The sequence below is a fragment of the Pseudonaja textilis genome, chromosome 4 (assembly GCF_049901715.1).
Source record: "Pseudonaja textilis isolate UNSWEBS1 chromosome 4, rPseTex1.2, whole genome shotgun sequence".
In the NCBI taxonomy this organism is placed as follows: Eukaryota; Metazoa; Chordata; class Lepidosauria; order Squamata; family Elapidae; genus Pseudonaja; species Pseudonaja textilis.
Genome location: NC_141993.1, coordinates 59,749,304 through 59,765,323, shown reverse-complemented (window position 1 = coordinate 59,765,323; position 16,020 = coordinate 59,749,304). Strand labels below are relative to the sequence as shown.

The following is a 16,020-nucleotide window of genomic DNA, read 5'->3' as shown; positions in this document are numbered from 1 at the left end:
TTTGTGTTGGAGCATGTTGATTTTTTGTTAAGTATATAAAATACACTATGGCACTAGACCCACCCTAGCCATACCAGGTCCTTAAGTATGAAAGCTGGCTGGGAAGAAAACAGATTGAGGTGATTCTTTATATTGCCTAGTGTTATGACTCCCCTTCAAAATTCAAAAAAACAAAACAGAAAGCAGCCGTTTCACAATTAAATCAAATGGAAAGAAGTCTTACAAGATAACGGCTGGCAGAAATCTCAATCCACAGCATAAATCTTTACTCTGTCCGGCAAACCAGTCCTGGCAATAAATCTCCAGTCTCAGAGCTTCTTGCTGTAACGTCCTCACTCAATAAGTCACTTTGTTCCTGGCAAAATGTACCAGCCCAGCTGTGTCCTTTTATACTCATTGAGGCAACGTGCTAATTTACTGACTCGCTCTCCTCCTTCGCTCCAGCTGATTTTGCCTTCTCAACTGTCTTCTGTTGCTTACATATAACCACAAATTTTCCAAGTTCTCATCTCTACTAGAAGACTCTCTCAAAACTTCCCTGTCAGCCATTCCCGGCTGTTGATCAGATAAGGAACCAGAGGAGGTCAAAGGTCCTGACAATTCTAATACATCAGGTCTGTCGTCCTTTGTCACGTCCATCTCCTCATCCTGGTTACCAGTCCAATCACTGAGCCATGCCGGCTCATATTTTTCTGCCATGTCCTCCTCACTTGAACTCATATCAGTCACAGGAGCTGAATCCAAGCCCGGAGCCACAACAGCCTAGGTCTATTCTTGGTAGTAAGAATACTGTAGAAAAGAGGTGTTTGGATTTCCTGTAGATTTCTGCCACTGATACATTGTTTTAAATGAACAAATTTACTTTCAATCAAACTCTAAACATTCCTGCCTTCCTGTGGCAGCTTAAAAGGTTTCCTTGTCTTGTGAAAATAGCTTTAATGGGATCTATTTTCACATAAAGGTCACCTTTTTTACAATGGCTTGTCCATTGCCTTCATAATCTTGGGAGAAGATAATGATTACACAGTGTGAGAAGTTGAATTTCTACAGGCATTGGATTTTTAACGTAGGTGTTTTTTTAAATGAAATTCTGTATTTTAATGGGGCAAGGAAGAAAATTAGTAGTTGCTTACAGTAGTTGTAGTCAGAAAACTGCATGTGTCCATGCAAGGTACCCAGGATGACTTTTCCCTAATATATAGATTATTTTAAAATATAACTGCTTAATAGAAGCAATAATACCAAACAGAAGCATTCAATTTGTGTCTTTAGAAATAAGACAGGCACCTGAGAATAGGACTATATCCTAGTTCTCATGTTATACTGATGCACAAATGCTTACACATAACAGGTCACAACAGGGGCCAGTCCTTAACTGATCCTGAGAAATCTTACTGAAGTTGCCCTTAGCTAGTACTTGGATGATCACAAGAAAATTGAAGTAAAAAAAATATCATTCCATAAAAAGGTAATAGCAAACCACTTTATTGCGGCCAAGGAATACTGTGGATGACTTGAGCTGGAGTCAAGGAAGACATTAGTTTTTAAGTCTAATGAAATGGTACAGATATTGGACCTTGTTTATTACAGAAAGTTTGTGTTATAGACTTGTATTATAGATCAAGGGAAAATTACATAAGGAATACAGACCAGTAGAAAATTAAAAACATACAAGTTCTGTTACAGAATATGCACAAAGTTCAAACATATGTGGCTTTATTATACAATGAAAAAGTTAATGTAATTAAATTTAAACTGTCAATTATCATGGAACATATTGTGTCAAAAATAATCAGCTGAAGAAAGTAGTGGATAGGTAAAAATTAATTTCTAAAAAAAGGAAGCAGAATGGTTACTTTGGAGACATGGACAGATTAAGCACAAACTGAGTCCTAAACAATATAAAACAGTAAATTAAAAGCTGTTAAGTAAATGTGAATGCAAAATGAAATAAATATTTAATTTGATTCATTTCATTTAAACATGAATATTTTCCTATTGAAAAATAGTCAAGCAAATATTGAGAAATGCCTTGAGCATACAGTCATTGGGAAAACAAAATAAGTCAACAACTAAAAGTTGCTTAGAAAAATGTACAGATGACCAGATTAATAGAAATCAAAGGAGAGGAAACATGGGGAAACCACTTCACATTCCTTGTGTCCTCAACAATCAGACTCAAAACCTAGATTATGTGGTCCTTTATTTAAATTCAAAATACAATAATGTATAGATTATACATATTTACCTAAAAATATTCATTTAAAAGCTTTCTTACTAAAATATACTAAAGTACAAACTATTGTACTGTATTGATATATAAATTAAAATGCATTATCTATCCTAGAAGGTTAATTCTGTTTGGCTAACTTTGATGTGGGTTAATAATCTTTATGCACTGCTCTCTTACTTGTTTCATACTTTTAACAGGTGGACACTGTTATACTACTAAGGGACTTTTTTCCCTCTTCTTTTGTAATAACAAACCAAATCATGTTCAATCAATCTCCATTGGATTTTTTTCCCCCAAAAAAGATTTGCCAACATTTTTTGAATATTTTAGCAGATATGCCAGAAAGGTCTAAGAGAATTTGCTGTTTCTCAACTCACTTTGGTCAAGTTGCCACAGCCAGCTTGTTGTGTCCACACCATGGCCAACCATAGCCAACTTGCCACGATAAAACTTGCTGCAGGACAAGTGTTACACTATTATTGAAGAAATAGTGGAATAGAATAGTTAAAGAAGGGATACCAAAGGAGGGATAAAATGAAATATGATGACAAAAATTAAAATATTTTTAAAATTATTTTAAATAATTAAGTTGAATTGTCCCACAGTGAATTGTCCTGTGGGAAGTTGTCCCATTCTGATGCCAGGAACTCTCTTATTTACAGTAATCTGAAAGATTTAAAATAGACAGAAGAATTACAGTTTTGATCATTGTAGGATTGAGTTGGAAATTAAATTGCAGACAAATGATAAACATATAATTACTAAAATGTATAAATTTTGAAGGGTCCCTGGTTCTCTCTAATCTTGGTTGTTTTCTTTCAGATGTTTTCACTACCCAAATGAAGTAACATCCTTGTTTGGGTAATGAAATGTCTGCAAGTAAACAGTCAAGATCAGAGAACATCCAGGACCCCTCATTTCAATCATGAGCTATAAATATTCTCTATCGCTATAAATTTTTTCTGAAGTTTGAAATTGAAGAACAAGTTCTATACAATATAGGTGGTTAATATGTTTATTATAACAGAGGGAAATGTGAGGTTGAACTTGTTAAAATTTATAGTACATTATAATTTTAAAGAGAATGTTTATGAAATGATATGGTCGTGGTGTATGTCACCCAAAATTTTTTCTAGATTGTATAAAGACACTTCAGATTTATGCTGCAGCAACAAGAAGGGGCATTATCATGTTTGGGGGACATGTAAAAAAACATAGAAAATTTTGAATTAAAATACATGCACTGATACAGAGGATTAATAGACAATTCACGCCCATTGTTTCTCTTTTGGGATTGTTGGATAAACAGTTGTGGGAAAATCACAAACCTTGTTTTTGTATATGGTAACTGCAGTAATACTATTCTATCACAAAGATAGAGCTCTATCTACAATGGAAGAATAGTTAATGTAAACTATTGGGATTGCTAGATCGACTTCTTTAATAATAAAAAAGATAATATCTAAGTTTATTACTTAGGTAAATTTATTAAATTTTTGCATAGACAGAAAAAAATTAACATTTAATTTATGTTTTGGTGATTAGACAGAACAGTTTATAGAAAGTAAAAAAGTCACAGAATAACTGTAGAGGAAGACGCAATTTTCTGATTGTACTTATAACTGTTGTAAACAATTATCTGATTACATTCCTTCTTTTCTATTGTTTTCTTTTTAACTTTTTCCTTGCACTTTTTCTTATTTTGATTTTTTCTTTTTCTTAATATATGCATTTAGTTTTTATCTTTCTTTTTAAAAAATAATAAAAATGGTATATCCAGAGATTTAGATAATATGTAGATATAGAGAAAAGGATAGAAGCAGCTAATACATTGTGAAGTCCAATGTATTCTTAAGGATTTGGGATTTTGTAGCATGATATCAATCAAGTGTATGTGTATGTGTGTAATGTGTGTGTGTGTGTGTGTGTATCTGTATTATCAAGATAAATGGAGTTGGCACCCTTTGGTTGCCAAATGGCACCATTTATCCTGATGGTAGTTCAATTGATTTGTCATACCTGTTTGTCTCATTCTTAGTTCAGCTTTCTGAAAAACTATTCGTCTAAACTCTAGAGGTATGAATTAGAACACAGTTGTGTTGGATTACAGGCTTTTAATATCTCATCTTTTTTGTTCTTGATGTGTGTCTGAAAGCTCTTATCATACAGAGTGGCATGCAAATGTTTATTCATATCTAATCAAATTATGTATTTCAGTGATTACCTAGTTTAAAAAAGGCTGACATAAATGTTACAGGATATCACATTAAGGTGTATTTTTGCAGATTCAATGCACGCTTGCTATTTATGTTCACTTGTTTAGAGGAGGGGTCTTCAAACTTGACAGCTTTAAGACTTATGGACTTCAACTCCCAGAATCCCTCCTCCAGTCATGTTAGTTCAGGAATTCTGGGAGTTGAAGTCTACAAGTCTTAAACTTACCCAGCAGTGGTGGTATTCAAATAAAGTTGCCACTGGTTCGATGGGCGTGGCTTGGTGGCTGAACTTTGCGCGCATGCACACTTTGCATGCACACTTTGCATGCACACGTGTGCCAAACATGCACTTTGCGCAGGTGCAGAGGCGTTCTAACTTGCCGCCTGTAAGCCTGCATGATGCTGGTCGCTGCAGCAGCTGCTGCTTTGAATTCTGGCCATAAAAGTGAGTATGAGAGCCCAGGCGGGTGGGTGGGCCAAACACAGAGCAGCGAAGACAACCAGTTCGGTCTCCACTGCTCATCGCTGCTACCGGCTCTCCAGAACTGGACAGAACCGGTCAAATACCACCACTGTTGCCAAGTTTGAAAACCCTTGGTTTAGAGATTCAAAATAAGAATAGAATATGGCAGGTGCAGATGTTTACATACTGTGTCAATCAAAATTTTGTAACACTTCCTTTGGCAAAAATAACATCTCTGAACTGTGCTAGCTAAAAATATTTTTGTTTCTAGAATTTTTGTCCCCACTTTTTCTTGGAAAATACTTATAGCTGGGAAATAGTTTGATATACAGTATGCATGTATATTTGATATCTGTCCACAGATTTAAATAATATTCAATTCTGGAAACAGTGAAAACCATTCCAAATCTTTAATCTTTCCTTCCTTTAAGACTGATTTGGTGGTGTGTTCCAGATCATTGTCTTGTTGAAATATACAACCTCCTTTCAGCTCATAGATGTATGAAAACATACAATTAGACAAAGGGTGCCAATTTTTTTTTTGCTTGCAGCTATAATTTGAAACAGTTGTTAAGGCACACAATGAACAGCTGGCTCTATGTTTTTAGGGATTTGTGCCTTTAATGCTGGGAAAACATTTGCTATAGAGCCTTAGAGATAAAAGGAAAAAAATACATAATTATATAGAAAAATATTTTATTTCTATAGATTACCTTTATTGTTCAAAGTCGCCCCAAAGGAATGAAAACAGATATTGATCTTGTCAGACATATGGAGGGCAGTGATTAATAATGCATAGTTTTGCTTGTCTATGTGGAAAGTACATCAATAAAGTAAATTGTATGAAACATTTGACCTTTTTCAGCATCAAGGGGAAGCCAAATGAATAATTCAAACTTCATCTCAACCTGGAAGGTGTAAATTTGATGCACACTACTGTACTGAATGATCCCAGTTTTGATATCTGTCATTCTAAAGTTGTTAATTAGGACATAATTTGCAAATATATCAGCAGAATTTTAAATCAGACTTTTAAATTAATGACTGTTGGCTTTTTACATTTAACTGCTTTGCGTGATACATCAATGTATCTCAGAGTTCATTGGCCCTATTTATGTATTCAGTCAAATTAAACGCAAAAGCAATGACGAGCATGCACGCAGTGTTCCTTTTTCCTTCCCAACCCAGTCCCAATGTTTCTCATCTTGAAAGAAAGATTCAGAAGAAGTTGAAAACAGTTGTGTCATGCTTGCAATGAGCAACTCTGTCACCTTGATGTTTCCTAGCAATAACATACCTGACTGACCTCTGTTCTGCAAAAAGATTTCAAAACAAGCTTCACTGATATCAATAAATCTATCATTCTCAGCCATGTTTAAAAATCAGTTTGGAAATTGTTTTCAACAAACCGCAGCAAACAAAAACACCAGTGGATGTGTCATCTTCAGCTATGAAATACAAAGAATTTGGCAGAATTGGAGAGAAGCAAGGAGCTCCTGGTATTTGAGCAACCCTAAAGCAAAGAATTAATTGACAATTAAAAATATGTCTCTTCCTTCCTTCCTTCCTTCCTTCCTTCCTTCCTTCCTTCCTTCCTTCCTTCCTTCCTTCCTTCCTTCCATCCATCCATCCATCCATCTTTAAGATTAATTTGTGATTTGTTTGGGCTTTATTTTCAACTCTGTCATACAAAATCTGTTGCAGGTATTATATTATTTTGAATCTTAAGAGGGTTTTATTTAAGGATACATTCCTCTTTTGAAAAGTCAGTGACTGTAATAGAAATTGTCTCTTTGCTTCTCTGAGCCCAGACTGAGCCAGTCAGTCTACAAAACAGCTTCCCACAGAGAAACATGACTCATCAAGAAAGAGAATGACATTTAAACCACTGCAGTCTAGAGGAAAATGTAGGAGAGGATGGTACAACTGGGAGATTTCAAAAACATTGAGGAAATGTATAGGCAACATTGCCACCAAGCTTCTAAGATTTTTGAGATAAATCAAACTTTTAATATTTCACAAGATAACATTGTATGAAAGGAAAAATTTGATAGAGAAAATTGATAGGCTACATGCTCATTGGGTTTTATTCATACATGAGTAATTATTATATTTAAATTCCACAAATCTGAAAGATATTACTATATCCATATGTAAGCATTTGTCTGCTGAGGGACAGGGCCAAACTGTATTTGAAAATTTTGGAGTACACCCAGGATTTTTCTGCCTGTCCAGATGTTAAACTATGGTTGCAAATATGCTTGGATGAACCATTTTATATAATTACACACAATTGGAAATCTTTCCTAGTGTAAGTAGAGAAAAGCTAGATTTGAGCTTATATGACAAAGCTGACTTAATGAAATAATTGTTCAGTTAAAATAATATATTAATTAGTTGCAATTAATGTTGTAGGTAGTATGATTAGACTGCTGCTTCTGGAATAACTGATACTCAAAAACATGCTGCCTCTGATCCCTGAAGTAGCATTCTCTTCTCTCCAGATGTGTGTCTAATCACCATTCAGTGCCATTCAGTTTGCATCATTGTTATTTATAGCAATGATTTCTATAGCTGGCGTCTCCACTAAGGGAGGGGTATCAAACTCACAGTGTCATGGCGGCATCACATGATGTATTGGGACTTTCCCCCCTTTGCTAAACCAGGCATGGGTGTGGCCAGCGCATGACGCATCTGGTCTGAAGGCCGGGAGTTTCACAGCCCTGCACTAAGGCATGGGTGTCAAACTCGCAGCATCACGTCATCATGTGATGTATTGTGATGTTTTTCCCCTTCGCAGAACTGGGGTGGCCATGGCCTGCATATGATGCCTCTGGCCCATAGGCTACCTGTTTGACACTCCTGCACTAAGGGAATAAATATTATTTTAAATATTAAATAAGTTTTTTTCTGTCCCACAATGCACCTTATCAAAACTCATGCTAAATTATTGGGAGAAGGAAAAATAATTTTTCTGTCTCTGTATTATGATTAATTATATATATTATTTATTTGCTTGTGTTAAAAAAATAACCTTTTTCTCCCAAACTAGAACATTCCAAACTGGGTGGGATGGATCAATGGCCTAAGTTACTGTACAAAAGCATCCTTTCTTCTGGTAGTGATTTATATGTTTATGCACAACATTACAAGTGTGTTGAATCATGAACTTTTGTGAAATCATTACTGTACAAGTAATTTTATATCTGTACCATTGTTTTTGTAGCTTATCTGTATGTTTCTCCAGAATTTTATCCAATAATTAATCTTTTCTTTTTGGCATCTTGTTGCTTTCTATTTCAGTAGAATCATATTTGGCAGGTTATGAAACTAATTAAATGGGTCTAACCATATTGGCTAGACAGGAAAATAATAAAAAACCATCCTAAAAGAACAATGGTAAATCACTTCCAAACCTCTGCCAAGAAAGCTGCATGGAAGAACCTTTCCCTCTCCACCATAGTACTGTTGTAGCAGTAAGAAGAAAAGGGGGGGAAAAGCCAAAGAATATTTCACAGGATATACTTGATTTTTGAATTATATACCTAATTAATAGCCACGTACTCAAAATCATCTATATCATACATACATGCTCATATATACGGGGCGGGGGGGGGGAGGAAACAACTGAAAAGATACAGAAAAATTGATAACAGTTACATCTTGGGTAGTAAAATAATTTAGACTAGAGAGAAAACAGCTATCCTTGGCAGCAATATGTGTGAAAAAGAACTGGGTGAACACAAGCTAAACAAGCGTGATGAAGGTGAAACTGGTGTAGGTAGAAAAAACAAAAGTATGTTGAATGCAGTGGAAAAAGGGAATTAGTATATGTGGAAAAACAAGAAGAGATCAGAATGAAGACTGAATGGATACTGAATCATTGGGATTGAATGACATACATTGACATGCTTTGAAATGCATACAGTAAATCAATGAGGTTCATATTGTAAAATAAATGAAGGAAGAGAAAGTGAATTAAAGAACAAATGCAATGTATAAAGTGTATGGATGTGGTTGGAACCAAGATAATTTGAAGAAGATAGATGATAGATAGATAGATAGATAGATAGATAGATAGATAGATAGATAGATAGATAGATAGATGTACAATAAATATTATTATATCATATATATTTCATCTGTCCCAAGTTGTCTAATGTTAAAGTGCTACTATTTTTATGTTAGTTGTAAATAGGATCTTAGTGAGCAGCTTATCACTATGTTATGGAAGAACCTGGAAGGAGAAGGTTGGTGGCAAATAAAGCATATAGACGAACATTGCAAATTCACATTTCATTCTTAAAGTTATGGTTTGATTTTCGTTATGACTGAATACTTATTTCATAATTTATTTTACAATGTAGGTTATTTTTGTTCAGGAATAACATGGGATTTATTATAAATAATCACATGCTACAATTTTCAGGAGTATATATAGAATGTGTTTGTATAGATTTAAATTCTATGATTTTCCACATCTGTGCTGTTGCTATTCTCTGTAACATCAAATTGATAGTTTTTTACTTTACATTTTACAATACATTTTAAAAACAGCATGTCATATTCTTATTAAACCTATGATCATAATTTTAATATTAGTCAACTATATATCTGTGAAAGATGTTTTTAAGAATTGTCCCTTTAATTGAAAATTTTATGTTTATATTTTTCAGTAGCTAGTATTTCTATTTTCTAAACAAACTGTCTTACTATGCATATTCAAGGACAAGATTGTTTTCCTATTGCTATTGAATATTACATTTACAATGCACATATGCTGACATAATTTATATCATTTGTGCACTCTCCAATGAAATAGATTATTAATTAATAATGGACACTCTGTCCCCATTTATCAAGTTAAATATGGTTTTCTTGTATCTCTAAGGAATTTCTTGTATCTCTAAGGAATTTCTTGTATCTCTAAGGAATACCTATTTCAATCTGTACTTGCACATTTTGTACTGTGATTACTATTAGCAGGACCAAGACTAGAAATTTATGGTACATTAGTAAATTGTTCTTATCTTTCCAATGAATTGTTCTTAATTTCCTAGTAAACAAATAGTGGTTTTAACATGTTCTGAAATATTGTGGCCAGTTCTGAAAACCTCACTTAAAAAAGATATTGATAATGCTAAGCAACAAAAATGTTGCAAGATCTGAAGAACAAAACACCAAGAGAATATGTACAGCCTGGAGGACAAAAGACAAAGGAACGACATGCTTGAAAACTTTAAACATAGTAAGGGTGGATAAAGTTTTAGAAGGAAGTATTTTCAATAGTAAGCAAAAATCAAAAACAGGGGCATAATGTCAAACTAACAGAATTGAAGTACAAAAGTAATGTTAGAAAAAAATATTTCACAGAAAGAGTAATGGAAGGTTGGAACCAACTTCCAGTGGAGATAGTGGGTCAATTATTAGTAAATGAGTTTAAACATGCTTGGGATAAACACATGTCCATCATCTGACAAAAAGTAAAAAGTAAATAAAATTATAAAAATAATAATTAAAAATAAATTAATTATTTAAAAAGAAAAGTGGGGGGACTCAAAGGATAGACTTGATGACCACTAGGTCTTTTTCTGTCATCTATTTTCTATGTTTTCATGTTTCTTCAAAACCTTTTAGAGTTGAACAGATTAACATCTCTTCTAATCATAGTTTTTCCCTTATTAAGGCTGTACCATTGCCATATTTCTAACAAACAATAATATCTTGGGAAAGAAAATAAATAATAATACATTTCATAGTATTTTACTGTATCTCATCTATTGTATTATTAGGTAGTTAACGAAGTTGAAAAGTGCATTTTAAAACAATTCTAAAATTCACATAGCTAAAATTAATACAATAGCACTATTAAAGAAACTTAAATGCCAGAGTAGATACAAGGTTTTTTTGCATATTCCTAAAATGTAGGGAGATCAGTGAATGCTTTATTTTTGAAAGTGTTTATGTGTCCATTTTGTATTTTGTAGGCTATGTTTATCATATATGCATTGTAATTGTATTTATGCTGTTTTGATTGTTTGGGTGACCCATCTAGTTATTTTTTAAGGTGGCATCAATGCAGGTTTTTAAACAAATAAATTCCAAACTAAGGGTTATTTCTTTAACCTAAGCAGTACCTCTTTCTGGTTGATATCAAATATACATCTCAAGATGTGATACTGCCAAGAGGTCCTCTAATTGAGATTCAAAATAGTCAGGCAGATGTCAGTTGAATAAGGCAGTCTCTTGGATATCATGATCTCAATTATTCAAAAGCCAAATCTTAAATCTCACATGGTGCACTTCGTTCAACAATAATATTACCCGGTGGGGATGAAATGCACCATATAAAGGCAACACTGCTGTTACATTTTGTACTCTCTGTACCTTCTGGATCACATGAAAGGACAACTCCAAATAAAGCACATTCCAATAATTAAGTCATTCAGTGTTCTGAGATGTCTGTAGCTGGAACACCAATGAAAGCTAAAACACAGTAGAAAAGTACTCTTATTCAGTCTAAAATAGCATCCAGACACTAATTGTGATGGAATGACTTTGGGGGATATGGAAAAGAGATGCTGCCTAGGAAACAATTAGGCAAGAAGGGGAGATGCCACCAAGGAATTAACAGGCAAAGAAATTTAGGAAGGACCCAATGGATTCAGCTATTAAAAATGGTGGCAGGAAGTTTGTACTATCAGACTTGCAAGATTTCATTAATGTAGCCTTAGAATAAAATAGAATTAATTCTTCTACTCACATTTCCTGTCTGATTACCTAGGAAGGTTGACACTAATCTAGGACCTGTGTAACTTTCCCTAGGTACATTGAATAGAGAGACATGTAAGTTATGAGCGTTAAATTTGTTTTTAATTACTTTATATAAACCTATATAACATTTTTACTCTATTTATGGCTGACATAACTTTTTTGTTTTAAAACAAAACTTGTTTGTTTTAAATATCCAAAGCTTGAAGAAAAAAGGTGATGTTAAAATTTCAGAAGAACACATTTGAGAGATAATGGCTAAAGGTGTTGCAAGTAATCATTACTCCTTTTAATGTTTCCTTTTGAGAACTGCTTTTTATTTTGAGTGGTTGTGCTAACAATTGTGTAAAGATCTACTAAAATGTCACAAGGTAAATCACAAATGGCTGCTATATATATAAATTTGCTAATTATGGAGTTAAAATTTAGTTTACATTCCAAGACTGGTAAAAATCAATCCTTGGTTTGTATTTAATCTTGGTTTTAATTACTAGGGAGGGCACTTCAGCACTTTAGGTGCAACAGTTGGCAAAACATTAACTACTGAACTGTTACCTACAATGGGTCTGAAAGAGCTTTATATGTCCAGAACATTTTGACATTTTAACTGTCCTGTTCTGTCCCAGAATGCTGAAAGTGCAGTGTGTAACCATGTCATATCCTTCTCCCAATAATGAAATGTTTCCTTGGGGTTTTGTCTTTAAGCATAATAAAGCTCTTTATAGATTTAAGGATTTGCAGGTAGATAAAAATGTTCGAACATTTAATCCAACAACTGTAAAAATATTAAAGTGGTTACATTCAATTCCCATACCCAAGTAATACAGTGTTTGATGTGAGAACTACCCAACCAGTTAGCCATACATTTTTACAAAACCAGCATTCAATAGCACAATATTATTCCGTTTTTTTGTAAAAGCTAAAAACACTTGGGCATGGGGAGTACACAGATTCTGAAATCAAGCTTTAAAACAAAATTCTTGCAATTGTTTTAGAGATATTTAAGAAATAAATGTCTTTCAAGTGAACAAAATCTGTTTATTATCTGAGGTGTCAGAGAGAAAGTGTCATTTCTGTTTACTTCAGCATCTCAGTAGAAAGACGCACTGCACTGAAAAAGTTCTTTTAGAAGTTCAATTACATTTTAGTTTCTTTTTCTAAATGGGAACAAATATAACATTTAAAGGTCAGGCATCTCTCAGTCCAGCTGCGGAGAGTATTGTATTTTAAATCTTCAAGGAATTTCTATGTTTCTGATAACTTTTGTGGGTTTTTTTTTTCTTAATTTAAATCCTTATAAGTGTATTGCTTTAAGAAATATTTTTCTAACATTTTTATTTTATTTTATATATAATCCACTATTTTTTATAACTCAAGACAGTGAACATAATATTTATTCTTGGCTTATGTTTCTTACTTTCTTCCTGTAGCAGCAATTTCTTCCGCTACGATCCGTTTATACATGTATGCATTTATTTAAAAGATTCTATTTTAAAAGTGATATTACCCAATTACTATTACATATTTATTATTAATGATAAGAAATGAAAATGTTGACATTATGTTTCTGTTTTATTTTCAGCTGAACCTCTACCTTTAATGGATCTGTGTCGAAGATCAATTCGCTTTGCTCTGGGACGAGAACGCCTGCATGATATAGAAACTCTACCTTTGCCTCAGTCTTTGAAAAATTATTTACAATATCAGTAATATGATTCTAGAGCTCTAAATGGTAGAAATTGTTTACATCAGAATATAAATCTTCATGGTGGATATTTTGAGTGTTATTTAATTATTTTTTACATTTTTAAAAAATAAACCATAGCAAAGGATTATGGAGACTACTAAGAAATGTGAAAATGTTGAATTTATTTAGTTCTTTCAGTAGAATAATTGTTGCCTTTACTGTTACACAGCCTCGTTATGCAGAATCCAAAGCTTGTTTTCACAGGTAAGAGCCAAATGTGATATGTGTGTTAGGTTAGACCTAATGTTGGATGTGTGCCTGATGTGCAAGAGATGCAAATACAACTCCCCAAACCAGTGTTCATAAAAGAAGAATATTTTATATAGATCAGAGTATCAGCATGTGAAAGAAATAATCCCCGTTTGATGTTTTTCAAAATTCTGGAACTTAATATGCCAAATAATTAGGGTTCTTACAATATCAATTATGATGCAAAATCCTTACTCATGCAATGTGTTCATTCTCATTTTGGAAGGAAAATGTTCCAGGAAACACATCACATCTAGTGTACACCATAGGAAGACATTGGGGATCTTTGTGCACATGGGACATAAAAGTCTCATTGGTACTGCAAGATTGTGGCCTTTTACTTTTAGGTGCTCAGATGTTTCAGAAAATAATTTCTTAGTATAATATATAACCTGCCATATTTTAACTTACTTTATTGAACAAGATAGTTGATCTTGTTTTCCAAAACAACTCAGCTCACTCTACAAATTAGTTAAATTAGTTGACTTTCTTAAATTGTTTTTGGTTTTATTTCTTCAATAGAATGAAATTTGGTCAAATTAGTCTTTTCCAGCTTAACCAGTTTTTGTTCAGGTATTCTGATTCAGACCTATATTGATTTGTCAAATATCATGCTGCCTTTTTATTTGTGACCACATTATTACTATTATTATTATTTACTTTTTGAGTTCCAAATACCAGGTTTCCTGTAATGTGCCTATGGCATAAGAGAGCTTGAATTAATCCACTCCATGCACACATTGAGAAATTCCAGAGCTCAAAAGCTAGCCAGGCTCTCTGCCAGAATCGTGTGCCAGTTTCCCATGTGAATATCGAAGGCCTTGATGACTGTTCCACATGTTCAGATACCCCTATGCTTGTACTCATACATTTGTGCATATATTTATGTGAATACCTCATTCTCTGAAATTGTTATCTATTTCTAACCATGCCAGATTGGCAAAACACATGTTACCATGGCATCACATACAAGTACATAAAGAGCAGGATATACACTGCAACATATTTTTTTATTTTGCCACTCCCCTCGTATAAACCCCATCTATTCTACCAGATATCCCTCAGAGAGGCAACACATGGTTCCAGAAACAGAAAAACGTAGCCTATAAATGTCTTGTTTTAAAACCTGCAAGGGACAATAATATGTAAGTTTATACAGTTTTGTTTATTTTGTCACACATTGAGTATTACATTTTGAATTTCTCTCTCCAGAATAGAGTGGAATTTTTTTTATTCTTACATCTTTTTCTCCTTTGCCTAGAATGTATGTTCATTTGTCAGGATCAACTTATTTTTAAGGGAACTGCTTTTGTTTGTAATTTTTTTCTGCTACATTCACATTTCTTTGCCTGATCATGATCTAGTTTTTAACTGGAAGTTGTTGTAATGGCAGGATATCAAATGTTGATTGAGCTGCGTTCAGCATATTTTAATGTGAATTCACCGAAGAATGAAGATATTTCTAATAAACTCTACTGTCCAAATGACTACTGGTGTATTATGTTTCCTTTCTTTCCTATTCTAAGTTACTTGCATGCATATTATAATAAACCACTTAGTCGTTCATTTTTTTTCCTCTACCCAACCATTTTTGTTACAATATCTTTCATAAAGATGCTTTCCCATCAGAGAGAAATGTAGAGAACTAGAAACAAGCTGATTTACAGAAATACAATAGGTTACAAAACATCTTCTATGACATAAAGTCCTCTGCTTCAGTTTTAAACAATTTATATATTAGTAACGTCTGTCTACTCCCTTTGTTCAATTTTGGCTTCATTCTGTTTTCATTGGCAGAATTCTCTGTGTCAACCACCCACTTCTAGTACCCTTCATGATACAGGTTGCAGTACATTAGAAGAATAGATTTTAATGACAGTTGAAACTATATTTTACTTTCCACTGCTTATAATGTTTTGCATTCTTTGTCAAGTGCAAATTCTGTTTTATTTTCATGTCAGTTTGCCAATTTAAAAAAGATGTTCAAACCTTATATTCATCTTTTTTCTCATGGACAGGAAAGCTTGAAGTTTTTTACTTACAATTTTTCTCTGCTTATATAAAGAGAAACAATTGTTCTACAACTGTGGATAGTTTTTGATATGAGAACTGAATTGCAGAATTTAGAAATTAAAAAGTTGAAAGTTATGTGAAAAGTGTGAATGAAATGAAGAAAATTTATTTTGCAGATATCTTAATTGATGCTATAATTCACCAATGTTTTTTGCATGTTGGGTTTTTTGGGGTGTACTGCAATTCTCTGTTAGGAGATAGAGCTTTTTTTATCTTGGCATAGAAACAAACTTTTCTTCTAACTAATAATAATAAAGTAACATGACCC

At 33.3% G+C, this 16,020-nt stretch overlaps 1 protein-coding gene across 7 annotated transcripts in view; it reads left to right on the top strand.

Annotated features, from left to right (window-relative positions):
* SPSB4 (splA/ryanodine receptor domain and SOCS box containing 4) overlaps positions 1-15,166 on the top strand; it is a 191,212-nt gene extending 176,046 nt beyond the window's left edge. For all 7 annotated transcript variants that reach the window (XM_087933194.1, XM_087933191.1, XM_026701122.2 and 4 more), the window contains one exon: positions 13,266-15,166. In XM_087933194.1, the coding sequence (XP_087789320.1) occupies positions 13,266-13,393 (128 nt within the window). In that variant the 3' untranslated portion in view covers positions 13,394-15,166. The remainder of the gene's footprint in view (positions 1-13,265) is intronic.
* Positions 15,167-16,020: the final 854 nt, after the last annotated feature.